This window comes from Tenrec ecaudatus, chromosome 6, assembly GCF_050624435.1.
Source record: "Tenrec ecaudatus isolate mTenEca1 chromosome 6, mTenEca1.hap1, whole genome shotgun sequence".
Classification (NCBI taxonomy): Eukaryota; Metazoa; Chordata; class Mammalia; order Afrosoricida; family Tenrecidae; genus Tenrec; species Tenrec ecaudatus.
The window spans coordinates 59,233,091-59,256,455 of NC_134535.1; the positions used below are offsets into that span (position 1 = coordinate 59,233,091).

The 23,365-nt window shown below is 41.8% G+C and overlaps 1 protein-coding gene across 1 annotated transcript in view; it reads left to right on the forward strand.

Moving 5' to 3' along the window:
• Window positions 1-19,832, forward strand: part of TSPAN8 (tetraspanin 8) — a 30,292-nt gene extending 10,460 nt beyond the window's left edge. Inside the window, exons 3-8 of the mRNA XM_075552776.1 lie at window positions 2,650-2,781; window positions 6,528-6,602; window positions 6,697-6,804; window positions 11,279-11,413; window positions 14,357-14,440; window positions 18,103-19,832. Coding sequence (XP_075408891.1) covers window positions 2,650-2,781; window positions 6,528-6,602; window positions 6,697-6,804; window positions 11,279-11,413; window positions 14,357-14,440; window positions 18,103-18,156 — 588 coding nt within the window. The 3' untranslated portion in view covers window positions 18,157-19,832. The remainder of the gene's footprint in view (window positions 1-2,649; window positions 2,782-6,527; window positions 6,603-6,696; window positions 6,805-11,278; window positions 11,414-14,356; window positions 14,441-18,102) is intronic.
• The last annotated feature ends 3,533 nt before the right edge of the window (window positions 19,833-23,365 follow it).

A 23,365-nucleotide genomic window follows, 5' to 3' on the forward strand; every position in this document is an offset into this window, starting at 1 on the left:
CTACCCAGGCCAGTCTCACGCAAGTGCCTCACCACCTCCTGCCCAGTGCTGGCCGCAATTGTAGATGCTTGGCTTATTATTTATATGCCTGGGATAGCTCACATCAGCTTTGGTGACTCGGTCTGTGAAGTTTCAGCCCGTTTAGGCATCAAGGTGTCATCCCACACTGGTCTAGATTTTCTGTTCACGAGGTCTTTGGTGCTGAGTTCACAGACGTGGTTTTCTAGGGCTGTGTTTTTATCCACACCTATCTTGACTCAGGTTATAAGGAACTGAGAGTCAGTATTGGCTTGACAGCAGTGGGTTTCTATTTGTGCATGGTGATGATTGTTGATGAGCAAAAGTGATTTTCTCTTTCCAATTTTAACAAGCAAGCAAGCAAACTAACAAAGGACCAAATGACCCTTTACCCAAAAAGCAAATAGAAAAAGTCTTTAAGATTAATCAAGCTTTCTAAATATGTAGAATGAAATATTATATGTAAACATAGGTTTTGAGAGACACGGGAAGACTTAGATATGCCAGGGGATGACCCAGTTCCCTTTTCTAAGTGGGGAATGGGGACCCCAAAGGGTTTGTTGAATGCCCCAGGGTTACTACCTTAGTTATGTAACAAGTCTCTTAATGGAATATAGATCTATATTTTAATGTTTCTGTAACTTTAGCCTTTTGCTTCCTTCTGATCATTGAATAAAGATTTCTTCTAGGTTCTGATTTGATTTCCAAAGTTTTTAAAACCAAAATCTGGGCAGTAACACTAGTCATTTTGTACTGACTTCAAGGGCGTTGACCTGCATGCTATGCTGCAGATTGGGGGAGGCAAAGGCACTGTGGTAGTTTGAGAACTGATGTTATATCTGAAAAGGGCCCATAAGAAGTGAGACAAAGCATAGGGGCTATGCCTGTTATTCACACATAACCCAAGAGCAAGGTTTCACTTTTAATAGCAATTTACTTATGACTACATGTTGAAGATAAATGGTGAACTGGTGCAAAGTGCTGTGAGATGACGAGGGGGAAGAAGAACGGAATGATGCAGGAAGAAGCCTGGTGGCATTGGGCTGCTAGCTGCAAGACGGATAAAAGAATTTCTACTCTTGTGAATATTTACTCTCAGAAACCCATCGGGACAGTTTTATTCTGTCCTATAGAGTCAGTGATTTTGTGTGTGTGTGTGTGTGTGTGTGTGTGTGTGTGTGTGTGTGTGTGTAGCCCAGTATACCAATAAGAACCTGAGGACTTGGGGTTATAAGTGGTTTGTGACTCACAAGATCAGGACTTCAAAGCCACCAGTCTCTCTGTGGGAGGAAGATGACTCATTCTGTTCCCCTAAAGAGCTCCAAGCTCAGAAACACACAGGGACAATTCTATTCCACCCGTGTGAGTCAGAATCTACTCAACGGAAGTGAGTTGGGTTGGGTTTGAGTTATCTCATTCCTTGACAAGCCAGATAAAACAAAGAAGCTTCCGGAACACTTTATGAACTATACTGTCTGGAAATGAGGAAGTGGAATTGATATGAAAAAGCTGGGCATGGACTTTTCTTTTTTTAAGTTTGAATGTCTTTTGTTTGTTTTGACAAATAACTAGCTCTGCGTGACACCACCACAGTCAAGTCACAAAGCATTTGCATCAGTCCATCCTGTCCCTCTGCTCCCATCCCAGTCAGTTTCTTCTTTCTCATCTGTGGGTTTTGTGAAGCCAAGCACTGCCCTAACACCATAATTCATCTGGTCTATTTTTGAATTTCATATAAATGGAATCATATCAAATTTACTGGTTTGCGTCTGTTATCTTTAGCTCATGTCTTTGAGATCCAGTCATGTAGTATCAAGAAGAACTTGGGTGTATAAGTTTAAATTGCCAGAAAAATACGTGCTTTTTAATGCTGCGCATATAAATAAAGGCGCCCTCGTGGTGAAGTGGTTATGCTTTGGGCTGTGATCAGCAAAGCTTTCAGTTTGACCCCACCAGCTCTCCGCAGGAGAAAGACAGGGCTTTCTATTCCCGTAAATAGTTACAGTCTCAGAAACCCACAGGAGCAGTTCTACTCTTCCCTCCAGGGTCTCTATGAGTTGGCATCGATTCATTGGTCGTAAGTCACGTATAAACTATTGGAGTCCCTGGGTGGCCAGATGGTTAAGTGCTAGACTACAATGCAAGAGGTTGGTAGTTCAAACTTATCCAGTGGAACCTTGCAACAAAAGCCCTGCAATCTGCTTCCCCAGAGGAGTGCAGTTAGTTCTACTCTGCAACTTGGGGTGCCCATGAGTCAGAATTAATTTCATGGTAAGTAACAACAACATATAAAGCATGAACTATGTGGGCCAATGGTGACCTCAAAAAGAATAAGGTTAACCTGTTCTAAGTGTTTTTTGAACTATCGATGTTTTCAAAGCTCATTCCATTTCTTCCATCCGACTTCATCATTTTAAAAAACATAGACTTTTCAGACACGTGTCAATGCCACATGGGCTCCCGGAAAGCAGGTATGTTTGCTTGCTTAGGTCACTGAAGGATCTCAAAATCCAGAACTAGCTCATGGGCCTGGTCCATGGTAGCTACTCAAGAAATATTTGTTGAGTAAAATAAACTTTAAGAAAGGAATTTCTTGTCATTCATTTTCTTTCTTTCTTTCTTTCTTTCTAGTTTATCAGTCATGGAGAATCTTACTCCAGTGTCCCTGCAAACCTCTTGATTGCCGTGGGTTCCATCACCATGATTCTGGGTTTCCTGGGATGCTGTGGTGCCATCAAAGAAAGCCGCTGCTTGCTCATTCTAGTGAGTTCTTTGGAAATCCTAACACGCAGCTTTCTGATTTCCAAGGTTTCTCTCCCATCCCTGTTGTCTGTCAAAAGAACTTGCCAAGATGGCGGCAATAAGAACTCTAACTACTGTTTAGATTCTAACCTTTAGAGGGTTTGATTATGGAAGGTAATATATTTGACTCCAAATAGAGGCCAGTACTTGGCTACATATTGAGCCTGACTCTTCAAACCCTCCCAATGATGGTATGAGAAAAAGACCTGGTGATTAGCTCATGTAAAAAGCACAGCCTAGAAACTCAGAGAGATCATTCTACTTTGTCTCCTGGGGTTGATATAGGATGAAAATCAACTCAATATTACCAACAACAACATCAACTGCTAGGCTAATTGGCAAGTATACAAGTGTCTAGGGTGGGAGTGGTTCAAGAAAAGAACAAAAAGCTTATTATTTTCTTTGCATGTCTATTTAGATAAGATAGGTGGGATAAACAATCCAGAGGAGAAAACAACAGACTGATGGTTCTGGGTTGAAGGTGGGGTGGAGGGTAACATGGAGAAGGGGAGGCAGGGGAAAGGAAGTGGGTGTTAAAAAACCTAGGGACAAGGGAACAACAAGTGATCTAAAATCAATGGCGAGGAAGGTATAGGATGCCTGGTAGGGCTTGATCAAGGCCAATGTAACTGAGAGGACTTAGTGAAACCCGAATGAAGGCCAAACATGATAGTGAGACAAGAGGAGAGCAAATGGAAATAGAGGAAAGAAATAGGAGCAAAAGACATTTATAGAGGTCTAAATACAGGCTTGTCCATACGTAAATATATTTATATATAAGGATAGGGAACGAGATATATGTACATATATTTATATGTTAAGTATCAAGATAGCAGATGGGCTTTGGACCTCTACACAAGGTCTCTCTTAACATAAGAACACTTTGTTCTAATAACTTGGCACTCTTTGATACCTTCCCAACACAATCGCTGAAGATAAAATGGGTGCATAAGCAAATGTGGTGAAGAAAGCTGATGGTGCCTTCTATCAAAAGATAAAGTGTCTGGTGTCTTAAAGGCCTGAAGATAAACAAGCAGTCATCTAGTTGAGAAGTAACCAAGCCCACATGGAAGAAGCACACCATCCTGTGTGATCATGAGGTGTCGATGTGATCAGGTATCAAACATCGAAGACCTAGAACAAAAAATCATATTGATGTGAATGAGAGGGAGTGCGGAGCCCATCTGTAGACAATTGGATTTCCCTATAGAAGGGTCACAAGGAAGAGACGGGTCATTAAGGGTGCAGTAAACACTGATGAAACATATAACTTTCCTCTAGTTCTTTAATGCTTCCTTCCTCCCACTATTATGACCCTGTATTAGTCTGGGTACATTAGAGAAACAAATCTACAGAAACACATGTATAATAGAGAGTTATATAAAGGTTAAGTGTGCATCAAGAAAACATTCAAACCCAGAGCTGTCCAAACCTACAAGTCAACATTAACCCTTTACCCCATATGTCCAACACCAATCCACAAAGTCCTCCTCTATCTCACAAAACACACACCACTATGATGCCGACTGCAGGAGGAAAGCTGAGTCAGTGAATGTGTAAACATCTCAGCGCTGGCAGGGGTCTCTACCCAGGTACTCTAGCACCCAGGGCTGCATTGGGGTAGTTCCATGCGGCTTCTCAGGGATGTCTTGCAGGAAGCGAGCCTTGCCAGCTGAAGCAGGAAACTGGCTAAGGCAGCTTCACCCTGGTCTGGCCATCAGAAAGCAAGAGATCCAAGAACTAGAATGGTGAGGCCCACCAAGCCATTTATCCCTCTGCCCTTCAATTAACCCCACATGTGTTTACCGCCCAGGTTGGCACAATAAACTAGCTACCTCAGACCCCAATTCTACCTTACAAATCTGGATAGACCAGAGCATTTATACTGGTACAGATAAGAGCTGGAAACACAGGGAATCCAGGACAAATAACCCCCTCAGGACTAATAATGAGAGTAGCAATACTAGGAGGGTAAGGGGAAAGTGGGGGGGATAAAGGAGGAACCTATCACAAGGATCAACATATAACCCCCTCCCAGGGGGATGGACAACAGAAATGTGGGTAAAGGGAGACATAGGTCAGTGTAAGACATGAAAAACATTAAAAAAATAAATTATCAAGGGTTCATAAGGGAGGAACAGTTGGGTAGAAAGGGGGAAAATGATACCAAGGCTCAAGTAGAAAGAAAATGTTTTGAAAATCATGATGGCAACAAATGTACTTGACACAATGGATGTGTGTATGGATTATGATAAGAGCTGTACGAGCTCCCAATAGAATGATTAAAAAAAAGAATAACAACAACACAAATAGCAGAGTGTGTTAATCCTAGGGCAGAAATGATCAAGGGGTTTGCATGGGTGAGATCAGGATTAGCTTTTCAAGAAGAGCACTGTTAGTACAATGTTGGCAAACACGGCAACCGTAAAGCCTTGGACATGGCTGGAGAAAGCCAGAGATTTGTTTCCAGTTCAGAATGGGAGATGAGTCTCAGCGTGGGTCAGAGTCCGATCAGAAAGTTTCTATGTGCTATGCGAAGACACTTGTAAGGGAGATAATAATTTTTAATGTAACTTTTTCAAGGATAAATGGGAATAGGATAATCCACAGGCATCATTTTAAAAATATGACCATAGTTGAAAATGATAAATGTAAGAACTTCACAGAAAAAAACATGTATTTACTTACAAATATTATTTACTTATAAATCTTACACAAGAGTTTGTTAGAGCTAATTTAGAATTATTTCTCCAATAAAAGAATTATTGTGTCAGTCCCAGAAAACCCTTTATTATGCTTTGTCATGAGGGCAGTGTCCCCATTGGCTGTCAGTTTGTTTTAAAAGCCTCAATTTGAGCACTTAAGGAAGTTGCTTAGTAAAAAATATATATAATTTTGATTGTGGGTTGCACTCTGCCAAAGTATGATTTGGTAGGTTCCAGAAACCTGCATTTATAACAAGGTCCCAGTTGATTGTGGTGGTGGTTGAAATACTATCTTGAAGCTAGTGGTGTGTGTGTGTGTGCGTGTGTGTGTGTGCGCGTGTGCGTGCGTGTGCGTGCGTGTGTGTGTGCGTGTGTGTGTGCGTGTGCGTGCGTCGCGCGCGCTTAATGAAGAAAGGGAGGGAAAAGAAGATAATATCCAAATAATTTCCTCCTCCAATTTTCCAAACCTCCTTCCATTGATTATATACCTATCCCAGCAGCGGTACCAATAAACTTTCCTTCTAGCGACTTTCCTTGATCAGACTTTGAACTGTCTCTGAGCAGGGGTAGCCCTAAATCTGCGGGTTCCAGCGAAACAGCAACACAAAAGAAAACTGGAACAAAACAACCGAAAACAAACTGACTGCTATCTAGTCAGTTCTAACTCCTGGCAAAACCCCCTTTGTGGGTTTCCAAGGTGAAAGCCTGTACGTGAGTAGAAAGCCTGCTTTTTCGCTTGTGGAGCAGGTGGGGGATTTAAACTGCTGGCTTTGCGCCTGGAGCCCAATCAGTAATCACCGTGGGACCGGAGCTCCTCAGTGTAAGTCTAGTGTAGTAACAATGAAGAGTCTGAGAACTACTCCTTCATTCGAGATGTGAGAGAGAGAGAGAGAGAGAGAGAGAGAGAGAGAGAGAGAGAGAGAGAGAGAGAGAGAGACTGCGATGTCCCAGGATGTGACTGAGTGCACTGTGGATAAAATATGTTCGTTTCTCTCTTTTTAGTTTTTCATAGGATTGCTTCTCATCCTGATTCTTCAGGTGGCAGCAGGCGTCGTAGGAGTGATCTTGAAGCCTCAGGTGTGTTCCGTGTGATGCTTCACGTTTTCGGCAAGTTCTGAGGAAGTGAAGTGCTACCTTCCTGTATGAATAATGTACAATTTTTAATCCTCAGATGGAACGCGAACTTAATCAAACACTCCATGAAGATATAAACCTTTTGAGGGAAACAAGTGAATCAGCCGTGAAATACCAGACCACGTTAGCCGAACTGGAAGAAACGGTAACGTTAAGTCAAATCGTGTCTCTGGGAAGCTGGATAGAGTTCTGTGTGTATTTATTGAAAAATTGAAAAATGTTTCCATCTTGAAGATTTGAGTGATTATTTTTCCATGGAATAAAAGCAATATAATGCCATTTGCAATATTGTTCTAGCTTGGCATCGATTCAGAAGCAGTTTAAAAGGACAGCAATTAAGAAAGATGTGCTTATGAGTTTAAGCCTCAATTAGGTCACAACAATAATTCGTTTAATAGTTTCATGTAGAAACATCGTTTCTTTGCCATGGTTGAAGAATCACTCTCTTTCCTGCCACACCTTGGTACAAACAACTAGGGCTGAAATTTATTGCCATTTCCTGTAGTCCTGGCTTTACTGACAGTAGCTCAGGTATTCCTCACAACCAGCCTACATGGTGGGTAATATCATTATCTGGATTTTACAGATGGAAGTCCCTGGGTAGTGCATTCACCAATGAACTCAGCTGTTATTCATAAGATTGGAAGTTCAAGTCCACCCAGAGGTACCTTGGAAGAAAGTCCTGGTGATCTGCCTCTGTACAGATTGTAGCCTAAACCCTTGTGTGGAAGTTCTGCTTTGTCACATGGTGTCGGGATCATTGGAATTAAGTGAATGGCAGACAACCACTTTTTCAAAACAGTTTGCTGAGGAAACCTTGAGGCAGGCGAGGAGTTTTTTTCCCAAGAGTACAATTGCAACTGCCATCAGCTGCCACACTTTGTCCAGACCACCTCTGGGTCCCAAGAACAACTCTGCTTCCTGCCTTTGCTTCATTTCCAGTCTTGGAATGTAGTTACTATTGTTCTCTTTCTTTCTGAGTCCTACTTGCGGTTTCAGATTGAACTACAATGTTACTTAGTCCATGGAATTCCTTCTGAACACACCATCATTCAAGATCTCTTCATATTAACTACGCACAACAATCGTTTCACAAATTCTCAGAATCACTTAGGAGGGACAGATTATGTGGATGCGGCTCAAACTTCCATTTGGTTGCAGTTTTTGTATGTGGTCGTCCATTTTCTAACGAAATACTGCCGAGCTGAAGGCTTCCTTCATCCCGTTCATTCATAGACAGATCTGCTCCTTGCTATGTTATCTTAATGTGAAACTACATCTCCCTCCTTGGAACTGATATCATTTCTCCCACAGTTTCCCAGGAAAAAGAAATTCTATTGAGGCACTGACACAGGAGACTTGCCCTTGGAATATGGCTATTGTGTGACTCCTAAAAGTTGTGCTTGGCGCTTTCCAGGTCACAGCATCCTTGATTTCTCCTGCCCTTTGTCAGTTGGTGGTTCTGCCCAAGACATTCATCATTTCTGGGGTGCAGTATCATCTGTCCTTGTTGAACTCCTCTGTGTTGCCCTCTGGCTAGCTCCCTCATAGCTGTTTCCCCTTATTCTCTTGTTCTTTATAGAATCACTCCCATTTTCAAGCTCAGATTTATCCAGGCTAAAGAAGAAAGATGTTAGGTGACCTTAATCTCTCCTCGATGTGGGGCTAGGCCTTTACGCTTCAGTTGGCCTGGGATAAACTGCACCAGAATAACCCGTGGGCTTCTGCCCAAAACCCGATGGGTCACAGTCTCAGCGTCAACTGTGGCTTTCTAAATGATGCTCCTGGTACATAGAAATCCTGTGTTCAAAGCTCCGTGTGTTCTTAGAGGAATATTTCTTCTTTGGTGTCCATTTCACAGGTTTTCTGTCTGTGTGTCTTTCTTATTCATGATGCCTGTCTGTTTCTAGTTATGCTTTTTAGGGGAAAAGAGTCCTGCCCGATCCTAGGTAAGTAAGTTGAGGTCCTGGTGCACCAGACATATGTCACAGCTGCTCAGCATCTTTCTCATCGTGTTCTAGATGGTTCTCATAGAAGGTTTCTTCTAACTTGCTGATTGAGTGTGTCCCTTTGGAATGCTTGCCAGTGGCTGCATAGATGCTCTTGTATCATTCATCGGACACGGCCTTGTTCATCCAGCTGTTACATCTCGATTAATAAATCTTACCCGATTTCTTCATCTGCTTCCGTCTCTGAAGTAGTTGCCAAATATTATATCAAATTTCAACCTGCCTACCTCCTAGCCTTCTTGCTGAAAATATGGTTCTGTGCCTCCCTAATTAATTCTGAGATATATAGTGATATAAACCATATAGTGAGACTAATGATTCCTTCGTGTAAATTAATCCTACTCAAGATTACTTAATGGGAAAGAGTGAGCAATTGGTCCTCTCTCAAAGAGAAACAAGGAAGATGATTGTTTCAATGTTACCCTCCTGGCTAATCTGCACCTGGGAAATCTCTAGCTCTTTCGCATTTCACACTCAGATGAGTCATATATTTGTGTAGTTAGGTCTTTGAGTCGAAATGCAGCACTTGTATCTGCTTTAGTTAAGCTGGTAACTACCTCTAAGTCTATTGTTTCACCCTGTGTGAAACTAGATTCTATTCTCCGTACTATCAATCCTATTTCTTGAAGGCCGCATCAAAAGATGAGCTGCATTAGATAAATCTGCTGCACTCGATCTCTTAAGAGTGTCGAAAAGCAAGGGTGTTACTCTGAGCACTAAGGCCAGGCACGAAGGTGAACTTGACCTAAGCCATGGTATTTTCCATTGTCTCCGATGCACGTGAAAGCTGGACATTGAATAAGGACGAATGAAGAAGAACCGATGCATCGGAATGTGGTGCTGGTGAAGACTACTGAACATATCACGGATTGCTAAAAGAACAAACCAGTCTGTCTTGGAAGAAGTCTGAGCAGAGTAGAGTGCGCCTTACAAACACGGATGGCAAGGCTTTATCTTACATACTTTGGGCATGGTGTCGGGAGAAATCAGTCCCCGAAGAAGGACGTCACGCTTGATAAAGTGGAGGGGTAGCAAAAAGAGCAAGGTCTTCACGACAAGTTTGACATCGCGGCTGCAGCACTGGGCTCCGGCACCGGGACGATCAGGAGGATGGCGCAGGAGCAGGCAGTGCTTAGTGCGGTTGTGCATCCGGTCACACTGGGTTGGAACTGCCTCGGTGGGACCTAACTACATCAGCTAGAGTTTAAAAGATACTCCAAATCATTGATAACAATGTTGAGCAGAATGCATTTCTTGTGAGAGCAAAATGGAAACGCCACTACTGCCAGCACCACCAGCACCACAAACAATAGCAGCTAACAGGCATTGGGTACTTTCTGTGAGCCCAGCCACTGACCTTGGCAGTTGACATCTTTATGTGCTTTTTAAAAATCTTTACAACAAACCTCTGCATTTGATTCTATGATTAGCAACTGTCCCCAGTATTTTGCAGATGAAGAAAGTGTGACACAGAGAGACTTAAATAACATTGATAACCTCGTCATTCAGCCAGCAAGTGAGAATCCTTTCAAAGTTCTGGCACAGTAATGGATTCAAGTATAGCCAGGACCTCTGTTTCCTTCAGCAAATTTCTTACCATTTTTAATACAGATTTTTGTTTTGTTTGTTTGTTTTGTTCTGTTTTTCCTGGATAAAACAGAAGGAAGGAAGAAAAGATAATTAACCTCTTCTTTCATCTAATATTATTATATACTATAAACCCTGAATCACTGGACTTTCCACTTCCTTAAAGGAATCTTGCTAGCACAATGGCTAATCTCTCAGGTCCTAACCCAAAGGTTGGCAGTTTGAACCAACCCAGTACTCCATGGGAGCAAGACCTCGCGGTATGCTCACGTAAAGGTTACAGTCTAGAAAACTCTGTGAGGCACTTCTACTGTGTCACATGGTGTCTCTAAGAGTCAAAGGTACTTAACAACAATAACAGTAATTTATAAAGCCCCAAATTTATTACTTTTCCTCCAAAAATGACTTCAAAGCTCCGTTTTCTTCTCTTAGTGGTTCCTTACAACTCAGCTTACTCTGGGTTTCAGTATTCCTGACATCACTTGCACAGCTTCATCCCCTCCTACATCTCTCTCTCTGTGTATGTAAAACGCAGTCTGGGGGAAGCGCTTTGAGCATCCATTTGGCCTCTGAGATTCTTTGCACACTTTCCTTCCTCTCAACAAGTAATGGCGAATGATTGTAAGATAACTTTTTCCTTTTTAAAACTTTACATTTCCTTAGAGCAACCATACTTTGAAGACCTTGGGTCCTTCATGAACTTTTTGAAATTCTCTTTGCTAAAATCTAGGACACAGAGATCTGACTCTTACCTACTCTTTTACTATTATAAATGGGAATTTATCTTCTCCCCAAGTTCCTTTAATTGTTGAAATATCTGTAGCCCATCTTTCCTTCTTTAATATTAAGACCAAAATGAGAACTTCCTCTTTCCTTATACATTCATGGAGATGGGCAAGATGATTCACACAATATTTTAGTATAAGAAAAATCATCAAAGTTTCATATGAATATCAATCTGTTCATTGATGATGCCTTTGGTCTTCTTTTTGACTGTTTTTTATATTTCTTTTCACCATACAGTTAAAATGCTGTGGTTTAATAAATGGAGCTTCTGACTGGGGACCTAATTTCCAAAAATATTCCAAGTACTGTACATGTTCAGATGTGATGAATTCGTCTTGTGAAACTTATTCAGGAGTATCTGTTTATAAAGAGGTGAGAATTGAATCGAATTAAATGGAACAATTAATTCTGTCACTTTCTTTTCACAATGAAAGTCTCTACAAAAAAAAAGAAAGAAAAGAAACAAACAAGGTCAGCAAGAATGATGGGAATCATGGTATCAAAATCACTGAAATTTCCCAACAATAAAGAGATTTTATATGTGTGTACACTCATGATTGTGTGTATACCTATACCTAGCTAATCTATCTATATTTATATCTTCTATGAGTCTGACAACATTTATAACCAATTTTAATAGGTCAAATAAATAATGTATTGTAAGAGAAAGGTAGTACAATGAATATATGACTCATTGTCCCTCTCTGGGCACTCTAGTCATTGTTCTCACTCTATTTTATCACAAGTTCTTTGTTTAATCAACATGTGTGCTTTAATTTTGAAACACTAAGGTCTTTTTCAATTGAAGGTTCATGTTCTAACTACTAATTGCATAAGTTTAAAGATAGGATTTACCCTTTAAGGATTGAGGTTGTGAATATTAAGGGTAGCTGACAGTGCATAGTTATTGCTCCAGTGGAGAAGTTAAGTCTGACATTTAAAACAATCAGGGGGGAAAAGCAAACCCACACACTTGCACTTTCTATGTTATAAATTTAGAATAATCTTTTCGATGTCAATGTCATATTTCTATTAGTTATTAATGTACCAAATATTTATTGCTTACCTCCTGTGTGCCTCTTACTGGGCACTAGAGAGCAAGGATCCGTCTCTGAACAGGACACAGTCCTTGCTTTCACACAGCGAAGGAAGCTGATACGCGAACCAGGAGGCCGGCGAGATAGTTGTTAAGCCACTTCAGTCCAATGGGCAGCTAATGTACTGAGAGAAGGGCCAACTATGGGAGTGCTTCTGACTGTTCTCCCTGAGGACGTGACCTCTGTCCCTTACGCCAGTCTTTACTAAGCTACTTTCCTCAAAAATGTCCAGTTCACTCACCAACCAGAGTCTTGCAAGAACGTGACAAGCTTCTGAACTTGAGTAACTCTGTTGAGAGAGACACCTCAAAGTTATTATAATTTACGATGTACAACTTGCTGTAATCACTGAACGTTATTTTCAAGCATGCGATATTTGCATTGATGAGTGTCTCGTGAGATGACTGTGTAAAAGGAAGGATAGAGGGCTTCAGAGGGCACCTTCTTCCTCCTGACTGGTCCCATCCCTTTCAAAACTCGTACCAAAATTTGAGCAGCTCTGTTCTGAAGAGTAATTTATGCCACTAATATTTACAGTAACTCATGGGAGAGACATTATCCTCCAGACTGTGGCCTTATTAGGATGTTTCATTGCCAAAGTAATAAAATTAAGACATTTTTATACTTTCATATTCATTCCAGCCTCTGTCCTCCCTAACTAATTTTAGTGACATGCTATCCACAAAGAATAGGGAATTAAATAGGTATAACTAAATTAGGTTTTAGTTAGGCTAATGAGGAAATTAGTAAATTAAATTACAGATAGCTATTAGTCTTCTGCAAAAGATTCAACCTTAAGATGTTTCCCCTCAAGATAGACTTTGAAAAGCCAGCAGCACAATCTAGAAAAAATAATAGATATTTCCTCGAAGCTGTAGACTGCTAGTTTAACTGACTGTAGACTGATAGCTGTTCCAGTGTCCCAGGAAAAGATCATAGATTCATTAAATATTTCTATGTATCTTGTGTTATTTGCAAGATGTTTGGAAAAGTAAGAATTCTGGAATAACCATAATTCACATGTTTTATTTGCTGTTCCTCTCTTGCCAAGTAGGATGAGTGGGTGGACAGTGGGGTAGAGTAGAGCCTTAGATGAATGATTGCTCAGGAGACATAATCATGAATCTCATAGATAATCCCAGATGCACCGTAGTGAAGGGAGAAATCCATTATATTCATGGATAAAGGGGTAAAGACTGTCTAGTTCAGCATCCCTATGAAGAACTTTTTCCTTTTTAATTTAACAAATGTCCTTTTGCACATACATGTCTAGAGCATAAGATGGTGTATTTTTAATATAAATCATTTTATTGGGGTCCTTACCAGAGATTATGTAATTTTTTAACAATACAGGTAATACCATCATTACATTCCGAATCATGGCCCCATTTTGTAGTTATCCTTGAAATGTATAATTATTGGAATTTTTAGGATGGATCTAAAATGTTTTAAGATTGGAAGTACATGCTGATCTGAACATTTCAAAAAGTGTGCAGAGGCAAATTTCTATATTTTCTCTTCTATCCAGAGCAGTGCTCTTCAAAGTGAATGATACCACCCCTGGGGTGGGGTGGGGTGGGGTGCTGGAACTATCCGGGGGCTGCAAGAGCAGATTCCTCCAGTTTATCCTGGATGGGCTATTGTACAAAGGTTTATAATAGTGGAGGGTGTGCTGAGTCTTTATACTTGTCTTCTCTGAAATGCATGTTGTAGGCCAAGTATGTTTGGAAACCTATAAAGACTTAACAACAATTTTGTATTCCTCTTTAAGACACATAACTGATCATTATTAATAAGGAATTTTTAAAACCTTTATTTTAAAAATGGAAAATTACAACAGTATTACCTAAACACTTCAATCTGGAAGCTTGGTGTGCAACTTATAAATCTAAGAAATAAAAGCATTAGGCAATTTCAACTCAAAGATGAATAATCCGATGTTTAGATAAAATTATCATTTATAATGAAAGACCCATACATTCTACAACTCATTAGCTGCAACAATACTGTTTCTCTTCAACTGATTTTTAAAGTTTGAAAGTTATCACATTAGTTAAAGTTTGTGGGGCTGGGGCTGGAGAGTCATGGAAGAAACAATTGAATTCCTTTGGGGGCTTATGTTCCTTGGTAGTTATTTAGACAGTCAACCAACCCAATACATTTTTTAATGATAATAAAGTCAACCTTTCATTAAAAGTAACTTTTTATTTTTTAACAGGCATGTGCTCCTGCTATAAAACAGATTTTCAAAAAATATCTTATTATAGTTATTGGAATAGCATTTGGATTGGCCTTTGTTGAGGTAGAGTATGATCTTGCATTATTAACTCTCTTCAATCACTTATTCTTTTGTTTATTGATTTTTTATAACAAATATTTGTGGTGAGCTGAATAAACAGCAGGTGCTTCAGAAAATCACTGGGACACTAAGGACCCAAAGTCAGAATGCATCTGGGAAAGCATTCACAGTGCTATCAATGGAGTGGGGCCCGTGGGTGTAAGATTGGCTTGCCTCTTCTACTGGGAAAGATATAGAATTACTTTTAATTTCCACACAATTCTTATGCCCAGATATCTTTTCCACATACATCAGCACAAGAGGTACAGTTTCCTGAAATTATAAGAAAACGCGCTTTTAAAAATTCAAAATATGTTACAATTTCTAATCTCTCTTCCTGATTTTGAAACAAACAAACAAAAAGCTGAGCCGTGATTGAAGTGTACAGCTAAAGACCCAGCCACTGCCATGGAGTAGATTACAGCACTTCTAGGGCCTCCTCCTTTGTCAGCTGAAGATAGGCCGGCTCATTTGGAAAAGTTTTTAAAGAGGATCTGTTTGAGATTAATTACTCTCAATTTGATTCTTCATGTTGAAAAAAAATTGTCTCTAGGGTTTTTTTTTTCTTTTAATCTTATGGGCTTTTACAACCCAGAGTATTTTTTCTTATGGCCTAAAAATCTCTACCCAGGAAATTAAACAAATTTGTTTCAGAGAAGCACTTTTGAAGTCCTCCGAGGTGTAATTCAGATATCAAGTGGGTCATTTTGCTCACAGGCTCATTTCAGGACATTAGCTTCTTACTGATGATGTGCGCTGCCTTCCTGCTCCTGCCTCGTGAGCTGGTTAGTGCGCAGAGGGACTACCTCGTTCTCCAGGAAGCATGAGCTAGCCTCACCTTGGGCTTCCTGGCTCCTTACTAACCCTCGCTTGTGCCACAGATGGGCCAGAGAGGAAATTAACGTTTCTTAATTGTCATGTATGTCACTGGCGGAATTTCCCAGCGAGTCATAAGAAAAAGGAGAGTCATAACAAACAAGATTGCTGAATACCGATTCCCTCTGGATCAAGTCCTGATATGAAATATCCCCTGCAAATATGGTTGTCTTTCTTTAGGCCAGAGATCTGATCTAAGTCAAATGGTGTTTCTGTTAGGTCTGTGTCTCTCGATTCTGCCTTTTGTAAAATGCCCCCTGTCCTCTCTGCTTTGTGCTCGGGTGTGTGCTAATTGAGAAATATGAGCGAGCATGCATATACAATCATACCTTTGTAAATGCACCAGACAGGCACATGCTGCTAGGGAAGGTGTACCTACTGTGCCAGGTATAACAGTGAGGTGCGATTTCTAGACTACCTGTGGATATGGTAAATAGGTGACTCAAAACTGCTTGAAATTTTGCCGAACTCCTACTCACTCCATAGGAACTGAAAGAAAAATTGATTTCCTTCCCTCTGATTCAAAAGGAAGCTTTGAAGTAATCTGATAATCAAGCCACACAAAGGTAGAGCCTGCCTAGCTATTAGGTGGAGCTCCAGAGGCGCAGTGAGTCAGTGCTCGGCTGCTAGAGTAAAGGTGGGACTCACTAGTCCCTCCATGGGGGATGTTTCACTCGATCCAGAGGGAATCAGTATTCAGCAATCTTGTTTGTTGTGACTCTCCTTTTTCTTATGACTCACTGGGAAATTCCACCAGTGACATACATGACCATTAAGAAACATTAATTTCCTCTCTGGCCCGTCTGTGGCACAAGTGAGGCTTTGTAAGGAGCCAGGAAGCCCAAGGCGAGGCTAGCTTGCTCATGCTTCCCGGAGAACGAGGCAGTCGTCCCTCTGGGCACTGACCAGCTCGCCTCCCGTCACGAAGATTGCCTCTCTGGAAATGCTGTAGGCAGTTCGACTCTGCCCTGCCCGGTCTCTCTGAGGGGGTGGGACTTGATGTCACACAACCACGGTCCTCGGCACTACTTGTCTACGACTTCTGCATGTTTTTCTACTCTGCTTCCCCTGATCAGGGAAATACGGAGAACACACTCCCTAATTGACATTTCCAAAGAAAGCAGAAGCATATCTTCTTGTAAGAAACATGCACTTAGTCCCTCTCCACAGGAGAATGTCATTTGAAGACAAATGCTAACGCCATTGAGAGCTTGAGTCTGTTGGACTACACCTTGATGGGGTGGACCAGTATCTCTTTTCAAGGCTCTGTTAAAACTTGCAAGCCTGAGGGGTCTTCTCAGATAGGATGCACTTCATATGAGCAAAATGGTTCACTTTATAAGGATATTTTCTCGACAGTCATTTTTCAGAGATCTCATTATATGGAGTTAAGTAAATAGTCCATCAAAACTCCCTGTACACCCCTCCCCCCACCCACAAGCACTTTCTCTCCTTTCTAACAAAATAAGTCATTAATGCTGCTTCTCATTACTTCGTAGGATAAACCTATCACTCGGGTGGGACAGGAGGCCCCAGGAATAAAGCAGAGAGAAAATGATAACTTTAGAATTTTTGGAAGACTGTGTCAGAATGTAGGAACCAGGACTCAATTTTAAGCATCATGAGTCCCAACATTACAATATGGAGGATCTCCTACTTAATTGCCATTTTTCTAAGTAATGATAAATTCTCTTCAGAGGCAGTGCAATGCAAGAAAATGGGTTCATAATGCTGATAAGTAGTGCGCTTCTATTTCAATAGGTGGAAATAGAAAGTGTCTGTATATCATTATTTTTGCAATTTTTTTTCTTTCCTGATAATTGTCCCTCAACTTTAAAACTCGGGATCAAAGCAAAAAGATATTCTTAAGACTGACTTTCAGAACATCTAAGTGAAAAATTTGTCCCTTTTTAGAGAATTGGTCTCTATTGTTATTTTTTAAGACAGAACACTATTGGGCAGCTGCTCTTCTTTGAAATGAATTTGCAGGAATGCGTCAGGAGGCAAAGCCTCAACATACGTGAAGCCCTTGAGAGGACCCCACAGAAATGGGCCCTTACCCCCTCCCATAAGAGGGGAAGAGTCTTTGAGTTACTGTGACCACTGGTCCCTCTGTCATTGTTAGACCAAAGCCACAGCATGCAAATCACCGAGAGCCAAGCCAAGGAGGGCTAATGGCGGGGGGAGGGGGGGAGGGGGGAGGGGACTCTTATTCTTGGGAGAGCTATGTAAGGAGATGAGAATTATGCTCCAGATTTTACCTGTGTCTTTTTACTTCAAACAAAATTCTTGAGAAGATTTATAAGTTTTGGTTTTATTAAAAAAAAACTGAAACAGGGGCAGATACATATTTCTTCTTGGTACTGCCTGAACTATGGCAGGAGAAATTCTAGAGTCCTTGGTTTGCATGCAGATGTGTCTCTAACCTAGGTAGGGTATAAACAGGCAGGTGTACTTAACCCTCAAAAGAGTGACTTCCCCTGCGCTCCTGGGCAGGTGCACCACTGCCGCACTGAAGAAGGTGGCTGGGGTGCTTCAGGGGCAGCTGATCTTTGATAATCAAACAGGGCCAGTCAACAGCTGATTGGTCAGTTGAAAATCATGATTTAAAAAAAACACACAAATTCAGAGAACATTCTCATTCAAATTTCACGAAAGAGATGCCTTAGAGAACCAAGATTAGAATCTGTCAGTAGCAGAATCTACCACTTATTTTATTTTTCCTGTTAATCTTCTTCTTTTACTTTTAGGTACTTGGGATGATATTTTCTATGGTCTTGGTCCGCCAGATCGGGGGAAAATGAAGCTGGATGCCGCAACACATCACTAGGAAGACCTCCTTAAACTTTGCCCTGGGTTTGTAACGTTAAGTATATGATGCCGTGAATATATGTAGTAGTTGCTCTATTAAAATATCTCATTTAGCCAGCCCACAGATATCTCCCAGATGTGTCAAGCATATTTAAAATGTAAATGACGTAAAGAAAATCATATGAAATTATAGACATCTTTACTCCAAATAAAAGCAGCATTGTTTACATTGGTTCCTTTTCATGTCTACTAATTGTGTCTAGGTGGTACTATGCTTAAAACATTGCACTGGAGCCATCAGTGGCCTCTTCATCTCCAGGTGGCAGGGCTATCATTAGTTACAATGACTTTTTCCCGAAGCAATACTCTTTTCTATGGATCAATCACTATGTATCAATGAGATGAAAGGAAGTCTGAAGCTGAATAACTGCGAGTGGACTAGCCCAAAGAGCTATCATCGCTTTATTGTAAACAAGTGGCCCTAACATCATCTCTCATCTGCTCCGTATTTATGATGGGGACAGGAAGACCAGAGGGCCCACCTCCCACCCATTGACTTTCTGGCCCTTTTTGGTCTTCTTTTGGCAAATAACAATTGTCCTTTCTTTTATCATTGTGGCTTTCATAGACACTTACAATGTTTACCTTGTGTTGGGGTCTAACAGACATATAGTGAACAGACTTAAGAGGATAGCTCTGTGACTTTGTCTACATCCAGACAGCCACGACCAGATGAAAAGTCCGGACATTTCCAGCCCCCCAGAAGCCTCCTTCACACCCCTTCCCTTGCGGTGTGCTGGAGCTGGCTTGCACTGCCCTGGCAGATCACACGTACACCAGTGACATCACACTGGTAGTTTGAAATCCACCACACAGTAGAAATTGGCAAATTTTATAAAGCCAGGCGTGTTAGGTGGGTGACTAGAGAAACCAATCCAGGGAGACTCATATGTATAATTATAGGTGCATGTATAAGAAAGAGCTTTATATCAAGAAGGAATTGTACATAAGAAAAACATTCCAGCCCAGTCCTCCTCAAGTCCATAATTCTGATACTAGTCCATAAATCCCATTGTAGTCAATAAATCCCTCTTCAGACTCATTAAGCAACATGCAATGATGCAGGAAGGTCGCAGGCTGGTGGGTGCAAAGTCTTGGGGATGCAATCGTGATTGGTGCATCTTCAGGGCTCGAGCAGGTCTCAGCATCGCTAGCCGGCAGGAAGGTGAAGGCAGAGAGGCAGGGGGCGGTCCCCAGGACCCTCCTTAGGAGGCATCACCAGCCAGTGACCTGATTGACAGGCAAGACTCCAGGCCCACAGCTCTTCCTATCAAGTTGCCATGAAATCATGTAGCTGCCACATGAGGGTTCTATTTGGTTATTGTGTCTGAGAGCTGATTACTATCTACCAACACCCCTCCTACCACAGAACTCCTACCACTGTCCCTCCTACCACAAACCTCTCCGAAGGCAGCAGCTCTTCTGCTTTCTGTCACCATAGCATTGTTTGCCTGTTCCAAGACTCTTATAAAATGGAATAACGTAGCATCACTTTTATGAGCTTATTTTCTTTTGCTCAATGTTGTGTCTTTGGGAATTGTACTGGTGCATGCATCTGTAGTTTTATGTGACATTCCACTGTACATGAATATATTGCAGTATACTTCCCCGTCTCCTAATGGTTAATGTTTAGGTAATTTCATATTTGTAACTGTTATGAATAAAACTGCTAGCAACATTCCTGTACATGTCTTTTGGTGTATAAATACGCTCATTTCTTGGCATTGATACAGAAGTGGAATTGCTTTGTCATAGGGCATATACTCATATTTCTTATTTGTCTTGATCCAAAATACACATCACAGTATTTGGTACATAAAAATGAAAGCTAAAGTTAATGGTTACTTACTAGTGAAGACTGGCAGTTAAAATGGATGGATTTGAAGCGATGCATAAGGTTTACAGAGGTTCCTTCTGCCGAGTGCAAAGCAGAGTCTTGGTTGTCTTGGTCTGGAAGTCCTACTGAGGCTTGTTTACTGTGGGGGCCCCTGCTGGCATTTGAAATACCAGTGATATGGCCTCCAGGGTCCCCACAGCACACAGGCCACCACAGTATGACAAAGACAGACAAGTGGTGGAAGGAAGGCCCTCGATGACATGGATGGACACAGTGGCTACATCAATGGGCTCAGGCACAGGAACAGTTCTGAAGATGGTGCCGGACCATGCAGTGTTTCATTCTGTTGTGTGCATGGTCGTTATGGGTCAGAACTGACTGGATGGCACCTGACAACAACAATGAAATTGACAGATGAAGCACATGTATGAAGTGCTTCCTTTTGTAATGTGTACCAATTTTACTTATTAAAATATTTCTAGGTATTTTATATATTGTAGCTCCTTAATCTATACAAATCTTGTTATATTAGTACTGTTATAAGGCACATTTAAAGTTCAATGAACCAAGGGTGGAGAAATTAACTGACTTTCTTTAGAACACGTAGATAAAAAGTAGAGAAGTTGTGATTCAGTGTGACTCAAAACCCATAATCTTTATGACATATCATTTTGCCCTACCTCACAGTATTAGTAGAAAGAGATATGGAAATCATAAGGAAGCACTCTTTGTATATTTTAGGATATGTATTTTGGGCTCAACAAATATTGCATGGTATTAATGGGATGAAGATTTGGTGTCAATCAGCATTTGCAGAAAAACAGAAACGGGTTGTTTCCAATGAGAAAGTAATACAGGGAACTGAAGAAATACGCAGCTTCACAGCAGATAAGAGGATACAACAGATTAGCAACAGTCAGCCATTCTGTCACCTGTAGGGCGGAAACAAGCAAGCCAAACTCACCGCATGGAGCTGATTACAACTCTGGTGACCCTGTAGGACAGGATAGAACTGCCCCGTGAATTTCTGAGGCTGTCACTGCTGACAGAAGCCCACCGAATGGGCTGTTGGTTTTGAACTAGAGACCTTGTAGATCGCAGCCCAAAGTGCAACCGCTCCACCACCAAGGCTCCTTACCTCTGGACTAAAGGGGTAGCAAATCCTACCAGAGCTCCTTGGTTAGAAGACAGACCATCTGTCTATGGGACTAGCAACCAAGGACGTGACCCAGCAGATGCCCAGAAAGAGCAAGAGTGAAGTGCCCTGGTTTCCTCTCTCTTGCTCACTGCTGTAGACTGAATCCACCTAATAGCCAGGAAGTAAGAGGGTCTGGGACATGTAGTTCCTCTCGATACACCACGGGGTATCCGCTGATAAAAAGCAGTGCAAGGAGAGGCAAGAAAGCAAACAGGAACAAGAGCATCACAAGTGAAGGGCTATAAAGGAGACATATAGTCATTGTGGGATTAGAGACACTAAAGCGGAAACAGAATGTTCTGGAGAAGTATACATTTCCTGGATTCTTGCTCTTGGGTAAAGGTCATAGCATTTAGGGGGCACAGAAAACCTTAGATCTGTGGTTCTCCTTCGGTGCTCATCTGGACCCCAGGCCCCAGAGTACATTTGACAATGTCTGGGTGCATTTTTGGTTTTCACAATCCGGGTGGGACATATTTCCCTGTTCACAGCAGTGTTGGGAGCTGATAGCCATTAAGACCTTGGCCTCAGACACATAGCAGAAACTTGGCCGCTTTCTAACAGCAAGGCTTTGTTTCCTGCCCAACTTCGCCCCCACATTCCAAACTATGTACTCAGTAGCACGGGCAGTTGCGATAACTGACTTTGTTGCCATTAGTCAAAGTACTGAGCACCCATTGAACTGCAGATATACCACATTAGGAACATAGTGAAAAGTTCACCCGGTAAGCCTTAATTTGCATGCGGACGTCACCACAGATGTCTTTGAGTACTGTTGTGCACCCTTTGTACCTTATTAGGAAGATGTGGCTGATTGGTTGTTGTACAATATGCTTCATTGGAACGTGTAGCCGATTGGTTGTTACACAGTGTGCTTCATTGGAGTATGTGCCTTCCATTTCCTTCTCTGTTGTAAATATATACCCCGAGTTTTGGCAAAATAAATGGGCTTGATCAGCACTTGTCTTGCCCCACGTCTCTGCGTCTTTTTTCCATCCAGGTTCGTTGTGCCTCCGGGTCACCACGTGAGGGTCTCGCTGGATGAGACCCCAACACAGCAGAATGTTTCGCAGATAGAGGGTGAGCAAGAATGGTACAGGGCAAGGACATATCTGACCTCCTCTGACTTCATGGCTGCCACGAAGCAGAAATCAGACATGCCTTCGCCCTCCATCTTTCTTCACTGTCTCTGACACCAGTCTTGCCTCTGACGACACTCCACCTCTCTGCTGGGTTCTATGACCCACTGCAATGGCCACACATGACTCAGACGATACTCACAATTACAGGGGTTTATTATGGAAGTTAATAACTTGCCACAAGCCAGGGTCAGAAAACATTAAGGATAGCCATTGTCCACAGCAACACCTCTTCAGACATCAGCTAAGTCTCTTTCTGGTGTCTAGCCTCCCAGCCACCTGGTCCCTTGGCCTCTGCCTCTTTAGGCCAGAAAGCACTCCTGTTGCTCGGTCTCCTGGTCTCATGGGCTCAGTGGTGCTCTTTGGTCTGTCTCATGGCCTCCTTGTCTCAGCCTCTGGTCTCAGCCTGTTCCCTTTGTTCTGTTCCATAGTCTTGGATCTCATCCTCCCCCTCTTCACACCGAAATGTCCAACGTGCTCCACTGGTAGCTCTCCCAGTGGCTCTGGGGTTTCTCTGTTTGCTTCTACAATGCCTCTGAAACACAGAGAAATGGTTTTGATAGATGTGTGGTTTTGTTTTCTAGCAAACCACGTCCCCAAAGAAGAAAAGACTAGAGGTGGCTCACACCTTCTACTAAGGTGGAGAATTAATCCCACCTGAATTCTATTGGCAAAGCAGAGAGCTCCCTCCAAAATGGGATTACAGCCACAGGCAGAGAGGCCAGCATTTACAGTACGTCACATAAGGGATCATGGCAAGAAGGCCCTATTAATGGACTACATCTTGGGAACATGCAGTATTACTGGTGGGCATCCAGTGGGCAAAATGTAATGCTGCTGCTGAGCATGCACAACACACAGCAAAATGCCCACAACAAAGAAGTGTCTGCTTCAACATGCTGATAGTACGAGCACTGGGAGACCTGCTTTAGAAACTGACAAATGACTACACATTCCTTTTTCAAAAA